The sequence below is a fragment of the Sus scrofa genome, unplaced genomic scaffold (genome assembly GCF_000003025.6).
Source record: "Sus scrofa isolate TJ Tabasco breed Duroc unplaced genomic scaffold, Sscrofa11.1 Contig486, whole genome shotgun sequence".
Classification (NCBI taxonomy): domain Eukaryota; kingdom Metazoa; phylum Chordata; class Mammalia; order Artiodactyla; family Suidae; genus Sus; species Sus scrofa.
In genome coordinates, this window is record NW_018085223.1 from 2,819 (window position 1) to 24,263 (window position 21,445).

The window sequence follows — 21,445 nt, forward strand, 5'->3', positions numbered from 1 at the left end:
ATCTGCATTGCCTGACCTGTGGTATGGCCCCAACTGTGGCTCAGATCTGATCCCTGGCCCAGAAACTCCAAATGCTGCAGAGTCACCAACAAGGAAAAAAAAATAAAGAAAAAAACATAAACAGAAATGAACCTTTTATTTTACTTTATTTTTATGGCTGCACCAGGGGCATATGGAAGTTTCTAGGCCATGGGTCAAATCAGAGCTGAAGCCAATGGCTACACCACAGGCAGGGAAACACCAGATCTGAGTCACATGTGTGACCTCTGCCACAGCTTGGGGCAATGCCTGATCCTTAAGCCAATGAGCAAGGCCAGGGATTTAACCTGCATCCTCTCCGACACTGTGCTGGGTTCTTAACCCACTGAGCCACGATGGGAACTAAATCTGTTAGTTTAGTGTTAAAGTTTACTTGATTCATGCAAAGGCTTTATCATGGCTTCCTTTAAGCATGAAACATCCATGTGTGGTTAAGTGCTTGAATGCCAATCAGTCACTTATGCTGAGGGGTAGAAAAACTAGGGTGCAACAGAATTTGAAACTTACTATCAACTATGGCCAAGCTGTAATAAAGTATGCCAAACATCTGAAAGTATATATTTGGTTATTAGGCAATAATATTTAATTTCTAAAATAGCATCTAAGGAGTTCCTGTTGTGGCTCAGCAGTGACCAAGCCAACTAATATCTATGAGGAAGGGCTTTGATCTATGGCCTCCATCAGCGGGTCAAGGATCCAGGGTTGCCTGAGCTCTGATGGAGGTCACAGATGCAGCTTGGATCCTGCACTGCTGCGGCTGCGGCAAAGGAAGCTTCCATATGCTGCAAATACAGCCCTAAAAAGAAAAAAAAAAAAAGCATTTAAATGCAGCTTTTCAAGAAATTTGAATTTGTCAATGTTACATTTATTGAAGAAAGTTGATAGGTATCTCTTAAAAGGAGAAATCTAGGGACTTAAAAATTACAAAATTTGTTTTCTTTATTAGCACAAATATTTATGGCCTTTACTAAGTGTGCCTAAGTCGAGTCAGAATTAAAAACACAAATTACATCAGAAATCTGAAATGTAAGCAAGAAAGGATAACGTAACTAACCTTCATCAAAGCAGTCACAATGCTGTCAAATGAAGGCCGTGAACGTGAGGTAGAAAACAACAAGGTTTCTCTTGTTGTAGTATTTCCTCTGAACCCAGAGCTATTATGAATATTTTCAGCACCAGGTGGCTCCAGGACAGGACTTGTAGTAAATGTTTGGGGTAAAGACCTGTTCTGCTCTTTCTCCATCAGACGTTTCACACAGGTTTTAGCCAGCCTCCGATTAGTCCTGTGAAGTCTGCAAAATGCAAATTTCATTCACTTCATTTTCCTTAGATGGTGATAAACACTTTAAAGTAGAGCTTTGCCTTCACAGCACCCTCTAGGGATGACAGCAAATATCATAATCAAGAAAGTAAATGTATCAAAAGCCAGAATGTGACCCTTTTGGTTTAAGGTATCATCTTCCAAAAAATAGTTAAACTTGATAACATTCCTATTTATAGGAAATCCAACAAGAAATTTTATAATTATATCGCTGTCTACATGGCAAAGCCTCTAAAGCACTTAGCTTAGGATTCTGTTTTAACTTACTTGTTTCGTTTTTTTTCCAGCGACTTTCTCAATTTTAATTCTTCTAGGTAAAGTTGCTTATATTTTTCCAATTCTGTTTTACAAGAAGATTCATGAGAAGTGTTTTCTTTGGAGCGTTCAGATTCCAGATATTGCGCTAAGTTTTCTTGAGATGCTGTTTGTGTCTAAAGCAAATTAAAAGGAAACATTTAAAAAATAATTATAACCTGAGTAACTCTAGTATATTTACTCACTTAGTTTGGAGTCAATGATTGAGAGTGCAAATGTAAATGTGTTGAAAAGAAGCTCTGCTTTAAAGTGTTTATCACCAATATTAACTGAATTATATCTGAAGTATAAAATTAAAGGTGATTGCTGCTATATTAGTACTCATGTCATGTGATGACATAAAGAATCATAGGATCAATTTAAAATTTAAAAAATTGAAAAATGCACTGCATGAGTGATCCAAGAGTACAGTACAAGTTTTCAATCACAATAATTTCTTATCCTCCAAACAGCCTTGTATTATACCAATTGGTGTGATTTCGTCATCTCAATCATTGTAAGCTGAAAGTCCAACTTACTGATAATAATGATGGAAACTGGAATAATTTAAGGGAGAAAAAATGCCATCTTCCACTCAGAAATCTACAAAACCAACTATTAGAAGAGAAGCAGAGGAAACACATAAAATGTATACATCCATGTTGTAATTTAGAATGAAGTGAATTACAGCACATTAAACATCAATAAATTAACCTGCAGGAATAAGGTGACTTTTGTTAACTGTTCTTCTATCTCCTGTCTTGCTCTTTCTTCAATCTCCTGTTCACAGTGCTCTACCTGACTGCGTTCCACCATATTCATTTCTATGTGACTCTTGAGGTTTACTACTGCTTGTTCCAGTGTCTGTTTATTCTCCTCAAATTGTCCACATCTCTTCTGCGTTCTTTTCATACATAATAATTCCTGTTGAAGAACTTGATTTTTGCATCCAGATGTAGACATTGGGAACATGCAGTTTACTGCTGTGCTCTCGGATCATCACTCTGACATGACAGAGTGAAGAATAATAATGACACTGAGTAATACAGTGGAATGAGGGAAGTGGGCTGAGAATAGCTTAACCCACAACCAATATCACATTTTGAAATAAATTCAGTTACAATAAAATTCTATCTACACTGTAGAATTTCAAACCACTGAGAATCACAAAAATAAAAGCATTCCTGTCATCATCTATTACACAACATTTACACTTGATTTTATATTTTATGTGTCTGTAGTTATTGCAAATCTTTCCTCTGTAAAATGACTATAAGTCATCTCTTAGTAAAAAGTCTCTTAGTACTTCCCCCTTATCTTAGCTGTCATAATTTTTAAGGAAGTTGTAGGGATACTGAATTCTTTAGAGCTGAGTAAATAAATGGCTCCCAAAACAAGATTTGGAAAACAAGACTCTAAGGAATGAATCTTTTTCATCTGGATTCTAATGCCATAAGCCTTTTTCAGAACTACAAATAGTTTATGCTCATTTGACATGCATTCCAAGGAGAAATGTTTCACAGGGTTAAGGAGAAATCATATCTCCCAGAGTAAAAGTTTAGTGAGATGATGCACACAAGTTTTCTGAACCAAACAGTGCCTCGAGGTTTGTAAGACTTGTTACTTTCCAGAAAGTAAGAGAACAAATGAAACCAAAACAAACCAAAGCACTCACTGGTATTTCAGTGATGCTGAGTTGAGAAGGACTAATTGGCTGTAGGTACAATGATGTAGTGAAGAGTAAGGATAAAAATGCAAGGGCTTTGCAAGATGGTTAAGGGAAGACTGATGGCCCTTGGAGAGGCTGACAGTGACAGCTTCTCTCTTGGCAAGGGAAGAAGATGAGACAGAAAATCAGAGGAAAGGGGACTCATGCTATGCAACATTTGAAAGTGAATCAATGAGAAAGATAATCCAACAAAAAGATGATTAACTATAAAGAAACCAGGACTCACTGGGTTCAAATATCTGTATCCCATTTACAGCACTTCCATGTGTCCAGCTGTGAAATACAATGAAAATAAAGAAATGGCTTCTGGGCTCAGATCACACCTATGGTGACACCAGGAAACCATGGTCTACAGATGAAGCCAAGATTGTAAATCCCCTTGTTAAGACCTTGGAAAGATTTCATGTCTGCCTCAAATTCTATGGAAGATATTAAAGCATAAGAATTGAGAACTTCACAGGAAGCTCAAGGTGAAGAGCTTGCTTCCAAAAGATTCATGTAAGGGCAGCTTTTGCAATGGAATGCACCCCAATAACATTCACAGGAAACTCAAAGTTTTAAAGAGAACTGTGGAAGTAAAAACACTGCTACCACCATTGGACTACAAGAGACCAAGAATGGTGGGTGTGTGGGTGGTAGATAACTTGACCCCTTATTTCCCACATCTTCGTAGCGAGAGGACTGTAGTCAAGGGGCTAAACACTAAAAACCACACCCAGGTACCTCAGCTGTATCTGTAGCTGATGAAGATGGTACAATCTGGGACTTGAGCCTGAGCCTGACAGCATCATAATTGAGAGTTGTGGGAGAACTGGGTAGGAACATGTGTCTTTTTGTGTGTGTGGATGGACCATAAAAAATTGTGGCCAGTGAATCGATAAGGCTGGTTTTTAAATGTAAAGATAAGTTTTAGAAAATCCAACTTATAATCCATCTTGTAAAAAAGGTATGACGTGGGGCAGCCTTAAGTGGCTTGCTCCTATTGAGCAGAATATGGGGGACATGATGCTGTGTGAACGGCAAGGCTAGGTTGGAAAAGACAATACAGCTTCTCCTTGGCCCTTAACCCTGGATGCCAGACCCCTCTTTTGAAGGAGCTCAGGCCAGAAAGAGACCCCAGGTGTTCAAGGCAGGGGTTGCACTTGCCTGGCCCAACCAAAGTTTAGCGAGATGATGCACACAAGTTTCCTGAACCAAACAATGCCTCATGGTTTGTAATTCTTTGTAACTTTCCAAAAAATAAGAGAACAAATGAAACCAAAACAAACCAAAATAATCACCAGTATGTTTTTTTTTTCATTTTTTTATTACTCAAATGAATTTATCACATCTGTAGTTGTATAATGATCATAACAATCTGGTTTCACAGGATTTCCTTCCCACAGCCCAAGCACATCCCCCCACCCCCCAAACTGTCTCTTCTGGAGACCATAAGTTTTCATTGTCTGTGAGTCAGCATCTGTTCTGCAAAGAAGTTCAGTCTGTCCTGTTTTCAGATTCCACATGTCAGTGAAAGCATTTGATGTTGGCGTCTCATTGTATGGCTGACTTCACTTAGCGTGATAGTTTCTAGGTCCATCCATGTTGCAAAAAATGCTGGTATTTCGTTCTTCTTAATGGCTGAGTAATATTCCATTGTGTATATGTACCACCTCTTCTGGATCCACTCCTCTGTCGATGGACATTTAGGTTGTTTCCATGTCTTGGCTATTGAAACTAGTGCTGCAATGAACATCAGAGTACATGTGTCTTTTCGAATCATGATTTTCTCTGGATAGGTGTCCAGGAGTGGGATTGCTGGATCAAATGGTTGTTCTATTTTTAGTTTTCTGAGGAATCTCCATACTGTTTTCCATAGTGGCTGCAGCAGTCTACAATCCCACCAACAGTGTACTAGGGTTCCTTTTTCTCCACACCCTTTCCAGCACTTACTGTTTGTAGACTTTTGGATGATGGCCATTCTGGCTGGTGTAAGGTGGAACCTCATAGTAGTTTTGATTTGCATTTCTCTAATAATGAGTGACACTGAACATCTTTTCATGTGTTTCTTGGCCATCTGTATGTCTTCTTTGGAGAACTGTCTGTTTAGATCTTCTGCCCATTATTGGATGGGTTTTTTTTTGTTTGTTTTTTGTTTTTTTTTGGTATGGAGCTGCAGAAGGTGTTTATAAATTTTGGAGATTAATCCCTTGTCAGTGGATTCACTTGCAAAGATTTTCTCCCATTCTGTGGGTTGTCTTTTTGTGTTGTTTAGGGTTTCCTTTGCTGGGTAGAAACTCTGAAGTTTGAGTAGGTCCCACTTGTTTGTTTTTCTTTTTATTGTCAATACTCTGATAGGTGGATCTGAGAAGATGTTGCTGTCGTTTATGTCAGAGAGTATTTGGCCTATGTTATCCTCTAGGAGTTTGATAGTGTCTGGTCTTATATCTAGGTCTTTAATCCATTTGGAGTTCATTTTTGTGTATGGTGTTAGGGAGTGTTCTAATTTCCTTCTTTTCCATGTGGCTATCCAGTGTTCCCAGCACCACTTATTGAACAAGCTGTCCTTTCTCGATTGCATAGTCTTGCTTCCTTTGTCATAGATTAGTTGGCTGTAAGTGCATGGGTTTAATTCTGGGCTTTCATTTGTGACACTGAGTTGGGAAAAACTAATTGGCTGTAGGTACAATGATGTAGTAAAGAGTAAGGATAAAAATGCAAGGGCATTGCAAGATGTTAAGAGAAGACTGATGGCCCTTGGAGAGGCTGACAGTGACAGCTTCTCTCTTGGCAAGGAAAGAAGATGAAACATAAAACTAGCCAACCACTACCACCACCAATCAGACAAGTGAGTGAACAGACCTTCAAGTGATTCCAGCCCCTGGCCTTCTTGCTCCCCTAGCTGAAGTTCATGGGAACAGAGGCCACTGTCCTGGCCATGTTCTTCCCAGTGTAGAGTATGAACAAAATACATGCTGTTCATTTAAGCCACTACATTCTGGGAAGTTGTTAGGGAAAAACAGATACACAGGAAACTGGATTAAAAATGATGATAAGAAATATCTCATAAATACAGTAGAAACTGGGCTCCTATAATCAAGACTCTAATAAATGTCAAGATTACTTTAAGGAGTTCCCACCATGGTTTAGCAGGAATTAATATAACATCCATGAGGACGTAGGTTTGACCCCTGGCCTTCCTGAGTGGGTTAAGTATCTGATGTTGCTCAGAGCTGTGGTGTAGGTCACAGACATGGCTCAGATCTGGCATTGTTGTTGCTCTGGCATAGGCTTGTTCTGATTTGTATGTAGCTCTGAGTTGACGCCTAGTCTGAGAACTTCCATATGCTGTGTTTGGCCCTAAAAAGACAAAAAAAAAAAATTCCAGATTAATTTATCAATGAAGAAAAATCTGATGAGAAGAAGCAGATATGTAGAAGAAACACTTAAGAACTATGGAGAAGGAAGTTTTTTAGGGTGCCCTTTAATTACAATTTGTTATAAATAGGCACGTGCACTACCTTAAAAGGTCTCCTCAAGATTGAGGCTAAGGAAAACTTGTAAGCAAGGAGGCACATGAGTTGAAATACAGTACCTGAAAAACAACTAGAAATAGTCAGTATAATCACCAAAGTCAGACTTTTTTTTTCATAATCAGACTTTTTAACTCATGTAACTGAAATTCTAGAGATAGGCAGCTTTGAGTATTTATTAATCGAGCACTCAATCTTCATTCATGTTCCTTTCCCCAGGGGGGAAATAAACCCTATGGAAGCATTTTTAATTTCCTCACTAGTAAAGCATTTGTAGTGTCCTTTGGTAGTATTTAAGTTAAATACAATTTTCTCTCTACTTAAAGCTTGTCTGCATGAGGAGGTAACACTGTCTCCTCTTATTTCTACCACAATGCTTCTCCATATCATACAAACAGTCTTTGAAACTGTGAAATACAAATTATGGATTTATTATTTGTTTCTGATAAATTGATTAAATATTGCCTGTGTTTTTTGGGGGAGTGCATCTGGGCCTGGGATTGAACCTGTGTCACAGTAGCAACCTGGGCCACTGCTGTGCCACAAGGGAATTCTCAATATTATCTGACTTTTTAACAGCTGCACTCGTGAATACTTTTCTTTGGATGGCGTGAAATATTTATTCCATTAATTATGTATTAGTTATAGATACGGCTCTGCATCTCTTTCTTTTGAAGTAAAAGGAGGTGGAAACAAGGATCTCTGAGTTCTGAGAGCCAAGAACACGATCAGGAAGAGTGGTGTACACCAGAACCAAGTCAGAAGAGGACTGAGTTGTGACCTGCAAGATGACGGATTAGAGAGACTTTCCACGAGGAAAGCTGACAGCACAGACTTAAATCTCCTCCTCCCAGATGGTGAAGTTTATGGATGAGTCTATGAATTATAATGAGTTAAACATAAGAGCACACATAGAGGACCAAAGCAGCAGATCCTGTGACTAGGATTTGATAAAAGCTGGAGTGAAGTGGGAGGCACTGGGTTAGAGAAGTAGTTCTGATAGAGGGCAGAAGAGAAATGGACTTTATCTTTGTAAGCCTACTTTCCATCATGACATGGAGTCAGCAGGCCTAATAAGCTAGCCACACTTCCTTCAGAAGCAGAAAATCTCCACAGCAGTAGTTAAATATCATCCCACTACATTCACCTTCTAATAGTACATCAAACAAGTATTAACCTGAAGGATGAGTGGAAAAGACTCCCCTTAAAATCTGACAGTACTGGCACTTAGCACTGGCACACTGGCGTACAGATCAGTGCGTTACCACTGAGGATCTAAAAAGAAACCCTCACAGTTACCGTCAGTTGACTGTTAGTAAGAGGGACAAGTAATTCCATTTAAACAAATGGTACTGGGACAACTGGGTATCCACACAGAAAAGAATAAAATGAAACCCCTACCTCATACCATATGTAAAAATTAATTCAAAATCCAAGCGCTATAACCACAAAATTCTTTAGAGGAAAACATAGGTGTTATCTTCATGACTGGATTTGACAATTATTTCTTAGATATGACACCAAAAGACAAAAAATAGATCAACTGAACTTCCTCAATATTAAATACTTCTGTGTTTCAAAAGACACCATCAAGAAGCTGAAAAGGCAATCTTCTGAAGGCGAGAAAACATGAAAATCCTACATCTGGTTAAAAAAAAATTGTTAACCAGGATACAAAAAGAACTCTTACAATTCAGTAATAAAGCAAATCCAATTTAAAAGTGGGCAAAAACTTAGACAGACATTTCTTCCAAGAAGATACACAAGTGGATTATAAGCACATGAATAGATCCCCAACAATATTAGTCATCAGAAAAATGCAAATCCAAACCACAATGAGATGCTACTTCACACTGTCTAGGACGGCTATAATCAAAACAACAGGTCACAGTAGGTGTTGACAAGTATTTATAGAAATTGAAATGCTTACACACTTTGGATAAAAATGTAAAAGGGAGTTCCCATCATGGTGCAGTGGTTGACGAATCCGACTGGGAAACAAGAGGTTGCGGGTTCAGTCCCTGCCCTTGCTCAGTGGGTTGACGATCCGGCGTTGCCATGAGCTGTGGTGTAGGTTGCAGACGCGGCTCGGATCCCGCGTTGCTGTGGCTCTGGCGTGGGCCGGTGGCTGCAGCTCTGATTGGACCCCTAGCCTGGGAACCTCCATATGCCGCAGGAGCAGCCCGAGAAATGGCAAAAAGACAAAAAAAAAAAAAAAAAAAAAAAAAGTAAAATGGTGCAGCCACTCTGAAAAGCAGTATGGCAGTTCCGCAAAAACCTAAACAATTACCACATGATACAGCAAGACCAGTCATGAGAATATTCCCAAAAGGAAGGAAAACATGCATTTATACTAAAACCTGGTATTATGTTATAAATGTTCACACTGGCATTATTAACAATAGCCAAAAAGTGGAAACACCTCAAAGGTCTAGCACCCGATGAATGGATAAATAAATATGGTCTGTCCCTAAAATGCTGTAATATTCAGCAATAAAAAGAAAGGACGTGCTAATAACTTGCTACAAAATCAATGCACCTTGAAAACATGCTTAATGAAAGAAGGCAGTTACAAAAGACCCCACCTTGTGAGATTCTATTGATATGAAACACCCAGAAAAGGCAGATCCTCTTACAGAGACAGGGAAGAGAGTCGTGGTTCCCCAGGTTTGGGAAGAGTGGGGAAGGGGACGCTGGCACAGGGTGTTGGCTAGAAGATATAGGGTGTCTTTGCTGGGTGATGACAATGTTCTAAAATTGATTTGACAACTGTATAACTCTAGGAATACACTAAATGTCACTGAATGTACAATTTAAATGAATATTTTATATTTCAATAAAGCTGTCACCAAAAAATGGCTGATGCTTTGGGGTCAAGAATGGTGTGCTGTTCAACTTCACAGCACTGGCCAGCATTCAAGACAGAAGAGAATTAACAGTGTGCTCTTTTGCATAGGAAAAAAGGTGTCTGTCTTACTCATACTACATCTATAAGATTGAAGGGAAAATCTGTGGTTCACTGCTCAAAGTACCGAGTGATTTATAATTCCCCAAATTAAGAGTTTTTGGGCCCCCAAACTGAATACAAATTACCTTATGTTTTAGCGTATCTATCTGAATATCCATTTCAGTTGGATTGATTTTTACAACACCATGGGCACTAGGCTCTCCTTTTTCATTTTCATTTACTTCCCTTCTTGCCATTTCCAAGCATTCCTTCAATCTGCAGAAATGTATAGAATGAGGAAGTCAAGTTCTTTAAGAGTAAATAATTAATAATGACTTAAACAGATATATCTTCTATCATATAACATAAACAATCCTGTAAATTATGATCCTTTCTCATTTATTTGATCTAATATTGTTTGAAAATATAACTAAATTATAATTTCAGATAAATAACATCAAGAATTTTACAAACATACACAGTAGGTAAAGTGTTAGTAGAGGTATGTACATATCACAATTCATATAGATTTCTTATAAATAAGGTATTTATATCAATTTTTAGTATGTTAATATGAAACATTAACTTAGTATCTTATTAAATACTGGGAATACATCAGAGATTAGCACCCAAGGTGAAGGAAGAACAAACTTATATGTGAATGTTTAGAAAAGATAGAAGAATACATTTGGGTACCTACTGATCACAGCCTACAAGCAGAAAATAAAGTACACACAGAAAACATCAAGTCACTCACTCAAAATAGAAAAAAGAAACAAGAGAGAAAAATCTTTGGAGTCTGAGTTGAGGGGAAAAAACCTGCCAGGCTTTAGAAGAAGGAAAATCAGCAGAGAGAGAATGTGTAACAGGCTCCTCAAGACTGTTTTAAGAGATCTGGAAATCTTGGTTAGTGAGATGTTGACAATATGCAAAGTGACACAGAGAAAGTTAAATGAGAAAACAACATTGTTGAGAATCAGTAGATTCAACCCTAAGTAGGATCAACCTTCAGTATCCACAGAGTTTTGCTTCCAATGCCCTCACATATGCTGTGGATGCTGAAATCTTCAAGTCCTTTCTACAAGATGGTGCTGTATCTGCATATACCCTGCATATCCTCAAGTACACACATTCAGTCTTCTCTAGATCCCTTCTGAAACCTAGTACAATGTCAATTACATGTAAATAGTTGTAAATGCAATGTAAGTACTATGTACATAGTTGCCGCCTGAGACCAACCCAAGTTTTGCTTTTGGAACTATCTGGAATTTTTTTTCTGAAGTTGGTTGAATCCAGGGATGTTGAGGGTGAAGTGTACACAGCAAATAAACAGAAAGGAAGATGGGTGGGGGCTTCACAGACATTGGGAAACGCTAGTCTTTTCTTTATTTTCTGAGTGGTCAAAACATGCTCACTGAGATTATTGTACTTTAAGTCATACTTCAAATACATAACTATATATATATTTGTATGTATGTTTTCTAACTCAAAGGGCAGAAAGAAAATATAAGCCAAATCAAGATAAACTTTGATGTTATTACACATGACACAGATGGGTTTTTAGATATTAAAATACTTGCATGCTGAAGGGGAAGAACACTACTAAAAGAAGGAAGATCACCAAAAAGAGCAAGGATATCCTGCAACAATAAAAACTCAAGGTAGACAATGAAGACTAGCGTGACTATAAGCAACAGGCACTGTCTTGACGGTTTTGGAAATCCTTAGCGTGTAAGCGTAATAGTACGACACTGGAAAAGTTTCAGACTGTGCTTTTAGTTTCCACAGTACATTTGCAAAAGGGAAATTTCTTTAATTATGAAAATGCATATATAAAATGTGCTTGTTTCTAGGTTTTAATAATAATTAATCATTGAAATGATTTAAAATATTAAAATTTTACCCAGTAATCTCTTTTTCTAATCCATCATTTTTCTTCTTTTGCCGATCCAACTGGCTTTCCAGAAACTGTTTTAACTCCATAAGTTGCTGTAATTCTTCCTTTTCTTGCTCAGACTTGGAAAAATAAATTAAGCAAAGTTATTTTTTCCTATCTAGACACTTATTTGTCTTTCTTAAAAATATTATTTTTTTGGCGTTCCCACTGTGGTGCAGCAAGTCAAGGATCTGATGTTATCTCTGCAGAGCTGTGGGTTTCACCTCCTGCCTGGTACAATGGGTTAAGGATCTAGTGTTACTGTGTCTGTTGTGTAGGTCTGTTGTGCTGCTCGGATCCCTGGCCAGGGGACTTCCATATGCCAGGAGAGTGTCTGAAAAATACATATATTATATATCATATAAATATATACATATGCACATATATTAGGGTTAGGATTAGGGTTAAGGTTGGGGTTAGGGTTACATATTTCTTATGAGTTCATAAGTGTTTCTAGTGAACCACAGTTCATAAACTTGATGTCACAAGTACAGAATGCAGAAATAATGACTTTTCTTAAAACAACCAATTTTTCATTTTTATGATTTCTTCATTTTCTGAAACTGAAATTGCCAAAATTTATGTGTTAAAAACAGAGGTTCTGACACATAAAAGACTAGTATTGATAAAAATCTTTTTCAAAAAGTAGTTATATTTACAATTCAGTTCTAAACATGCCCTGGCAACATTTTCATCCATAGTTCATAATACTCCAGGTTTTGTTCATCACATCTTACTAAAATCATCTTTGAAAAATTCCCACTCAATTCCCTTTACATTTCTTTTTAGGATCACATGGCTATGGGATTAGATATGTCATCTGTAAGCCTCTTTGCATAAGTTTTGGTTTCTTCTTTGCTTTCTTTTTTTGGGGGGGCGGGGGGGCTGGGCCTGCAGCATGTGGAAGTTCCTGGGCCAGGTATCAAAACTGAGCCATGGTTGTGACCCAAGCTGCTGCAGTGACAATGCAGGATCCTTAACCTGCTACACCACAAGAAAACTCCCCTCCTTTTTCATTAGCTATTTTTCTCTTTAAAGTTGAAGTCTTTTCTATACAGCATATAAAAATATAACTCTTCCTTGATTCTTACAGCTTTTTAAGTTTCTCCCCTTCCGTTGGATTCTAGCATTCTTTAGTGAATGGTCTCATTCACAAATTCAGATTTTCATCAATTATTCCCTTCTTTTACCCTAAAACAGGATTTTTTTGGCTGTGCCTCTGGGACGTCAAAGTTCCCAGACCAGGGATCAAACCTGCACCACAGAAGCAACCCAAGCCACTACAGTGACAATGCTGGATCCTTAAATTGCTACACCAAGAGAGAATTCTGAACTCCGAGTTAATTAGGAAAATCTGATCGTCTGCCTTGCAATTTCACCATTTTCTGAGTGTCGTCAATGACCTTTTCCTTTACTCTTTGATCCTGCTTTACTTGCAGCAACTGATAAGCTGAAACCATGCTTCTCTAAGCCCACTTCCTGTCTACATGGCAGTAACCCTTGAGGTTCAGTCCTAAACCTTTCTGTACCTGTTTTTTTGTTTGTTTGTTTGTTTGTTTTTTAATAACTACACCTGTGGCATATGGAAGTTCCCAGGCTAGGGGGTGCATCAGAGCTGCAGCTGAGACCTACACCAGAGATCATGGCGACACTGGATCCTTCACCCATTGATCAAGGCTGCATCCTCATGGATTCTAGTTGGGTTCTTAACTTGCTGAGCCACAAAGGGAGCTCTGGCACATTTTTTTATTTAAAATCTTACCACAAAAATCACTAACTTTCTGAATTCAGTTAATGTCCTTGATAAAGGGAAATTATGCTACAGCAGTAAGTAGCATCAATGTAAATCCAATAAATACATTTTGTCAATGAGACATTTCCTATTTTATAAAATATCCGTCCATACTACTAGTAGTAAAATTAAAATTCCTTTTCAGTATGACAGGAATTAGACGACTAACTTACCAAACTTGTACTTAGTGAGTTTCTCCGAAGCTGTTCAGTTTTGGCAACTTGCTTTTTGTTCATCACTTTTAACTTGGCAGTTTGAATTTCAAGCCTAAAATGTGTATTTTACAATAATTATTCTCATACATAGATTTTAAAAATACCTCACAATTTGTAAACAAATGTCTACAGAGTCATTTATGTAAGTTCTAAAATTTTGAAAAGTAGATGATTTGGCAATCATGCCAATTTTCGAGTTGTGTTTCGTGGATCATGTGAAACACTTAGAAATAATGGGGACATACTTGGCCTTCCAAAACACCCCAAAGCTGAATTTTCTACCCAGCTTCACAACGATGCATTCTTTATTATCCTTCCTGATATAATTCTTATACTATACTGCTTATCTGCTTTATACTTATACTCAAGTTATTTTCTGTGCTGCTCTATTGTACTTTTGCATGTGATCCTGGGTCTCCTCAGCACACTTCAGAGCTTCTATATGTAGTTCTTGTGCTTCTTGCAACTAAAATAAAGAAAACAAAATTGTGTTTTACCTACAAATACACCCTCACCCGTTTCTGTCTTTTATGACTACTTTTTGTGCCATAAGAATGGAGCTGACCTGTTATGACAGAGACCTTATGGCCCACAAAACCTGAAATATTTGCCATCTGGTCCTTTACCAGTCACTGACCTCTCCTCTAGTACTAAAACACAACATGGTTTAAATTCAATTTTATCAAATGCGTATACACACTGATAAACTGGCCAAAGGGGGAAAGTCAGAGAATTACCTTAGAATAAACATTTATATTTTTGTCTTCCAAGTTCCATATCAACTATAACATTAAATATCCACCTATGTGAGTGACCATGGCCAGTCCAGGGATTATGAAATTCTCTTGGTCTAGTTGGACAGTATCTACACAGGAGCCAGGATGTGTGGTTCTCAGTCCCAATCCCACCCCTTATTAGCCGTGTGCCCTTGAGCATACCACTTACATTTCTGTCTGTCTCAGTTTCCCCATCTGAAAAATGGAGATAATAATAGCATCTACCTCACTGGAATGTTGGGAAGCTTAAATTGGGAAATGCATATAATGTACTTAGAAGAGCAGGTGGCACATAGGAAGTGCTAAGTGTTTGCAATTAGCATTATTACTGTTGCTATAGCGTATGTTCTAAACAATTTAATGTTTAGGCAGATAGCATGCCAATGGACATGGTCTTCTCTACAAGTCACATGGAAATCCCTCTTCATACCATTGAAAGTGGCGGACAATGGGGAGCCTGAGGCCCAGAGCAGATGCCCAGAACTTCAAAGACTTACGCTAATTCCACCAACCCACTACTATTTTTTTCCACTTATAATAATTTATAACTTACTTCCTCTCTGTACTACTCACTGGTCAGTGACCATGGACTACAATGCAAATAGCACCTGGATTGAGTAGTACTGATTGATAGTACATGACTTACACGACTGTTAGAGGAAATGTTAATCCATTGGCATGGATATTTCCCAAAGTTCTGAATCAATTTATTCCCAGCAACTGTTTATGTCCAGCTGCTCCAGCAAGTACTCGGGTGAGAAAATTAAGGTTATGGCCTATCAAAATCAGAATTGCTGCCCCAGAGCTTTACAATTGGTGAAATTCTCTCCATCTGGAAATCCCAGTTTTGGCTACATAATGAAGGAAAGCAAATTAGAAATTTTTTTTTTCATAGTGAGGGAGAAAAATGAGCATTCACTTGAGCAATTCTTCTTGATTAAGTGTTTTTATCTTATATTTCATGCTTAAAAAAGAATTTAATAAACAAAATTTTATATTTCATCTCTAAGAAGGAATTATTGGTTTGGCATAAAGTACTTAACCTAATCCTAATAACTGTTAGGCTAAAATATGTTCAGTTTATGCAAGGAGAGGTGCCATGCATATCCCATAACATTCCCTGAAAGACAAATGTATACTTAGACAGGATTATTGCTCATGACAACAAGTTAAAGCAGTGTGAAATGAAGAGCTAAGTTGTCCTGCACAGACCAGATGACAACAGCTGAAGAGGACAGGGTGAATGATGGAGAAAACAAGCTTTCTGCAGAAGGAGAGACTGGGAGCAGGCCCACATAAATGGAGGATTAGGCGAGAGGAAAAGAAACTGAAAAGACAGAAAGGACAGCACAAGGAAAGGCCAGGAACAGGTGAAATCAGCCAGTTCACTCAGAGGATAAAATCCAACAGCAGGGAAATTATCCACACAGGTCCACACCCTAACTTGAAAATGAATGTTTACAGTGGCATTCTTTATAGCCCCAAAGTGGAAGCACACAAAGGCCCATCGACTGGTGAAAGGATCAATGTTTTAACTATACAGCAGAGTATTGCTCAACAATGAACAAAATGGAAGTGCTGATAATGGGCTGAAACATGGTAAAACTTTGAAAACTTTATGTCAAGTGAAAAAAACTAGTCATGAAGGACCACGTACCATGTGATTCCATTTATATGCAACGCCCAGAATGGGCACATCTGTGGAGAAATTAGCCTGGTACCTGCTTGGTGCTGAGGGAGATGGGGAGCTGTGGGTGATCGCTAAGGGATGCAGGGCTTCTTTTTGGGGTGATGGAAACATGCTAAATTTGATTGTTGTGATAGTAGCATAACCCTCTAACATAGGAAATACTGAAATATACAATTTAAGTGGGTGAATTATAGATATATGAATTATGTCTCTGAAGTTTTAAAAAAATCCAGTGGCAGGATCTAGATAATTTTCTTAATTCTCTACTACATGAGATCTGAGTATCTCCATATTTCAACAACAGAGCTCAATTGAAAAGAAAAGAAAGGCAAAGCCTAATTTCAACTGGTTTGTAGAATGACCTCTCTGCACAAGTTAATCTGAAATCCACAAAATAAATACACACAGATGCCATACCCTTCACCAAAGTGAAGGTAAGAAATTGCAATTTTTTTGATCATTCCATTAAACATTCTCCTCTGATTTTATCTGGCTTGTCTGATCATCGTTGTAGAGATATCACTAAAAAGTACTGTTGAATAGAAAAAGCAAAGTCTCTCAACTTCTCTGAGGAGTGATGTATCATTCTCTACTTTCCCACGGGGAAATAGAATAAGAAAAATACAGCATACAAAGAGCAGAACAAAAGCAGTGTTTAAGAAATGTGTGTAATTAAGATAATAAAATGGAAATAAAATAATTGTAAAGAAAATACAAAAGAAAGCTGTCCATGGGAATTACTATCCTAAAGCCTTTTATGTTATACATCAACATTTAACAATCTCATACATACTTTACTTGTCATTTGATGTACTTTCTTCTTTAAATCCTGTCTCTCATCTTCTAATTTAGCACAATCACGTAACATGAGTTCCAATGAAGCCTCAGACAGCGACTGCTTTTTTAGGGAATCAGCCAGTTCTTGTTGAAGTTGTTCCACAACCACCTAGTAAGATACTCTGTCACTGATTTTATAAATCACCTTATTATTAGTTACATTAATAATAGTTAACTCCAATATATGTGCTTTGAAAACTATCACCACAGACATCAATCCACCTTCTTCTTTCCTTCACATGCACACCTTCCAGCTCACTGAATTTGGTTAAAGATACAGCAGGTGTTACCCTCCTGCCTTCAGGACATTAAGTTATTAGCAGACAGATTCAGGCCTGCTCCCCACTCCCCCAACCCCGCCAATGAATGTGCAGAGCTCTACTAACTCCTGAAGTCTCATAAAGAAATGGAGGTGAAAAAAAAAAAAAAGAAAGAATAAAAAAGAATAAAGGCATTCTCTTGGGCCCAGTGTGTTAAGGATCCAGTATTGCCATTGCAGTGGCTGGGATCACTGCTGTGTTGTGTGCCGGATTCCTTGCCCAGGAATTTACTCATGCAGAAGGCAGCACCCACCTCAAAACAAACAAACAAACAAACAAATAAACAAAAAAAGAAAAAAAATAGGTGCACAATTCTAACAGGTAGTGGTAAATTCCACCTTGTTGAACATATTCCCTCCTCGCTTCCATTAACTTCAGAGTTCTCACTGTAAATATACTTTGATAAAACTCAAACAAAACAAAACAAAACCAAAACAGAGTTCCTCACAGATTCAATTTGGTGCTCAAATGAGGTCACGCCCATGGATTTCAGGGCCCTTTGGTAACCTGGCCTCTACCTGCCTCCCTGACTACAGCCCCTACAGCCCTCGCCTCAACCCACTCTGTTCCTGCCTCTCAAGAACCCTGTCACCTCTCATTACTCTGAGGATAGGAATCCAGTGCAAATTTGATCAATCAGAGAGCTACAGTTCTGTGCTGGACAAACTCATATCCAAATAATAGTAATTGAGCCATAAAATGAGAATATGAGCAACTCATTGGTACACATGTTCAAAGTAAATTATCAGTAGCAGTGGGAAGATTAAATCAAATGCAGTTTTGTTAAAACTCACATTTGTCCCAAATGAGGATTTAATGAAAAGCAGATGCCTTTAAAGAGTAGAGAGGTTATTATAAGAACACATGTTTTGAGACAAATATTTCCAAATTTAATTCCAATGACCATGAATAACATTGTACCATTGAAACAGGTATGAAAGCCTACTGAAGGAAAAGCACTATGAGACACAGCACCTGCACTTCAGTCCATCTGGGAATCTGGATGGGGCTGTCAAGGCCATCCGTCCACGTGAATATTAATATCAAATACTCATACTAGGTATGAGCATTGCGTTGATCTTCTCCACCGTGACATGACAATGAGTGACCGTAACGACTGAAATTATCATTCTAGCAGTGTAAGAATAAATTAATATCTGTCTCTATCTATTAACAATTTATAACTTAATCTCTTAAAATTTCTTAGGTGACATCTTGTCTTTACTCAGCATCAAGCACTCTCAGGTCTAATTTTGGTTTCTGGATACAAGCTATGCTTTCAGGCTAATTTATAGCCTAAACACACACACACACACACACACACACACACACACACATATAAAATATCTATATGGCCTATATAAACCTATATTTTTCTTATATTCAGCTAGAGTCAAATGTGGCCATCATCAAATTTTCCTTCAGGAAGTCTGACAATTCTCTTTCTTTCTGGACACTTACTTCTCTTTCCATTGCCTCATTTTCATACTGATTAATACTCTCTTTTAGGTGACTATATTCCTTAGTTAACTCCTTGTTTCTTTCCTCCAGCATCAGATATTGCTTTTCACTTTTGGCTTGAAGACTCTTCACAGTATCCTGAAACTGGTCCTGGATGTTAATTACCCTTTTCTGCTGGCTCTCCTTTTTGTTTTGCAAGTCATCCAGCTGCTGTCGCAGCAAGAGGTTTTCACTCTCTAGTTGGGATAATCTCCCCTTCGAGGATTCCTGTTTGTCCATGTACTTCTTCACTTTGCCTTGTTCACTTGGAGGCATGTGTTCAATTTCCTTCTGACACTGTGCTTGGCTTAGGTCTCTCTGTACAGGTACAGTTTCAAACACCAAAGACTTTTCTCTGAGAGCATCTCTCCCGTGATGGAGCTCGGTTTCTAGGCCATTGGATTTTCCTTCAGACTTAGACAGTTGCTGGGAATGCACCTCATTATCTTTCAGGTTAGACACATCCAAATTTATTTCATCTTGTAAGGGTAAGCACTTATCTCTTCCTCTCTGGAAGGCAAGTTCCAGGTCTCTTTTTGATGTCTGACTTTGCACTTGATCATGGGTGGCAGCCAATCTAGAGCGGTATGATTCAACTTGCCTTTCCAGTCTTTCTTTATTTTGTCTTTCATTCTCCAGTTCAGACTTCAGCATTGTATTCTCAGCTGTCAGTTCATTGCGTTCCAAGATTATTTTTGTTAATGTTTCCTCATTAAGTTTTATTGTCTTTCGAACTTCAGCATACTTCTTTTTTACAATTTTCATGTCCATAAAATATTTCTTCTCCATTTCCTGGTTATGATTTTCCACTGCCTCTATTTTGTGTTTTAACATGGCAATTTCATTCTGTGACATGTGGTTTTTAGGCAACAGTTCTTTTGCTTTTTCGTGACTCTCATCACCCTAGGTAAAAACAAAGGAGACTTTTAGCTAGTACTCAAATTGACACCTGATTTCCTCTCAAAGACTAGACTATATATTTATACCATGAGAAGACTGCAGTAAATGGATATCCAACAGGAAAAAATGAAAGTTGGATACATCCCTCAGACTTTACACAAGCAGAAATCTCCCAAAATTAAAAAAAAAAAATTAACTGAAGACAATGAATCCAAGAGAATAAAAAGAAACCACAAGAGCATTTTAAAAAGCTCAGAATTAGAAAGGCCTTTCTCTGAATTACAAGAAAGCCAAAAGGCTTAAAAGAAAAGATGAATACATCTGACTACATTGAAGAATTCCATCTGGTATCTCAGCTATACAGCCACCCCACAGGAAGAGCGTTATCTTTGTACATAGTTTGAACAGACTGATTTTCCCAAACACTTTTTTCCAGAGAATGTTTCATAAATATTCCACTTTCCTAATATTTTTACAGTTATAGGAGTTACATCCACTGATAACTGACAAATCTAGTCACTATACTAAGAACTTCCATAAACAGCAATTAACTCACTATGGCAACTCTGGATGAAGAACTTACACATATAAGCAAGCTGAAGGGTTTTCCCCAGGTCTTCTGTTTCTACTATGAGTCCTCTACATTATATCACAACTACTTCTGTAGTATAAATATAAACACAAAGGAAGCCTTAAGTTTCACTAATGGTAATACACTAATGGTAAATCAGGTAAAATTTATAGAGCGCTTCTTAGAAAATCGTGAGATTATTTGCTGCTACAATAACGTTAATTCCTCTTTAAAATGTTTTAAATAGTAATAGACATGAAATGGCTAGGGTCACTGCTATGGTGTGAGTTCAGTTCCTGGCCCAGGAATGTGGTAGGGGCAGCCCCAACAAAGCAGAACAAACAAACAAAAAACCAAAATGCACACAGGGATTTGAATCAAGAATGTTACTTGGAGTTCCCGCTGGGGCTCAAAGGGATTGGCAGTGTCTCTCCAGTGCTAGGATGTAGGTTTGTTACCTGCAACTGTGGTGGCTTGGATCTGCCTGCAAACTCCACATGCTGCAGGGCAACCAAAAAAGGAAAAAAAAAAAAGATGATTACATTGTTGAATGGACCAAAAATGCCAATTATTATGTTAATGATTCAGCTCAATTTACCTTCCATTCCTCCATTCATAAAACATATACAAAGCATCTACTAGAATCCAAGAATTGCAAGAAAATGATCATTTAAGCTGTGTCATAGTTCATATTTAGGATGAGATCACTTTTGTTTGTTTTAAACTTGAATAACATATATTATATCAAAGGGATATGATAAATAATGTGGGTGAAATAGAGTTCAAAATGTGAAATTTGCACCAAAGATTAATTTACCTGGTTCAGATTATTTCTCACCGCCCTCAATTCCATGTCCAGTGCTTGGACAGTCAGTTCAAGTTGCTGTTTCATTTCAGCTTCTTTATCATATCTTTCTTTTCTTCTTCTTAACTCCTTCCTAGTTTTTTCATATAACTTATAAACATTTCTTCTTTTCTCCTCTTCTTGTTTTAAGGTGCATCTGTAGTTAAATATGCTTATCTTAAAATTTGTTTTGTTAGGAAATAAAAGGTTCATTTTATGATC

At 37.8% G+C, this 21,445-nt stretch overlaps 1 protein-coding gene across 1 annotated transcript in view; it reads right to left on the reverse strand.

The window, feature by feature from the left end:
- Positions 1-311: 311 nt before the first annotated feature.
- LOC110258846 (ankyrin repeat domain-containing protein 26-like) overlaps positions 312-21,445 on the reverse strand; it is a 33,461-nt gene continuing 12,327 nt past the window's right edge. The window contains exons 6-14 of the mRNA XM_021082085.1: positions 21,197-21,380; positions 18,870-19,811; positions 17,045-17,197; positions 14,181-14,251; positions 13,744-13,837; positions 11,746-11,858; positions 9,989-10,118; positions 1,628-1,791; positions 312-1,331 (exon numbers count right to left, since the gene is read on the reverse strand). Of these exons, the coding sequence (XP_020937744.1) occupies positions 1,046-1,331; positions 1,628-1,791; positions 9,989-10,118; positions 11,746-11,858; positions 13,744-13,837; positions 14,181-14,251; positions 17,045-17,197; positions 18,870-19,811; positions 21,197-21,380 (2,137 nt within the window). The 3' untranslated portion in view covers positions 312-1,045. The remainder of the gene's footprint in view (positions 1,332-1,627; positions 1,792-9,988; positions 10,119-11,745; positions 11,859-13,743; positions 13,838-14,180; positions 14,252-17,044; positions 17,198-18,869; positions 19,812-21,196; positions 21,381-21,445) is intronic.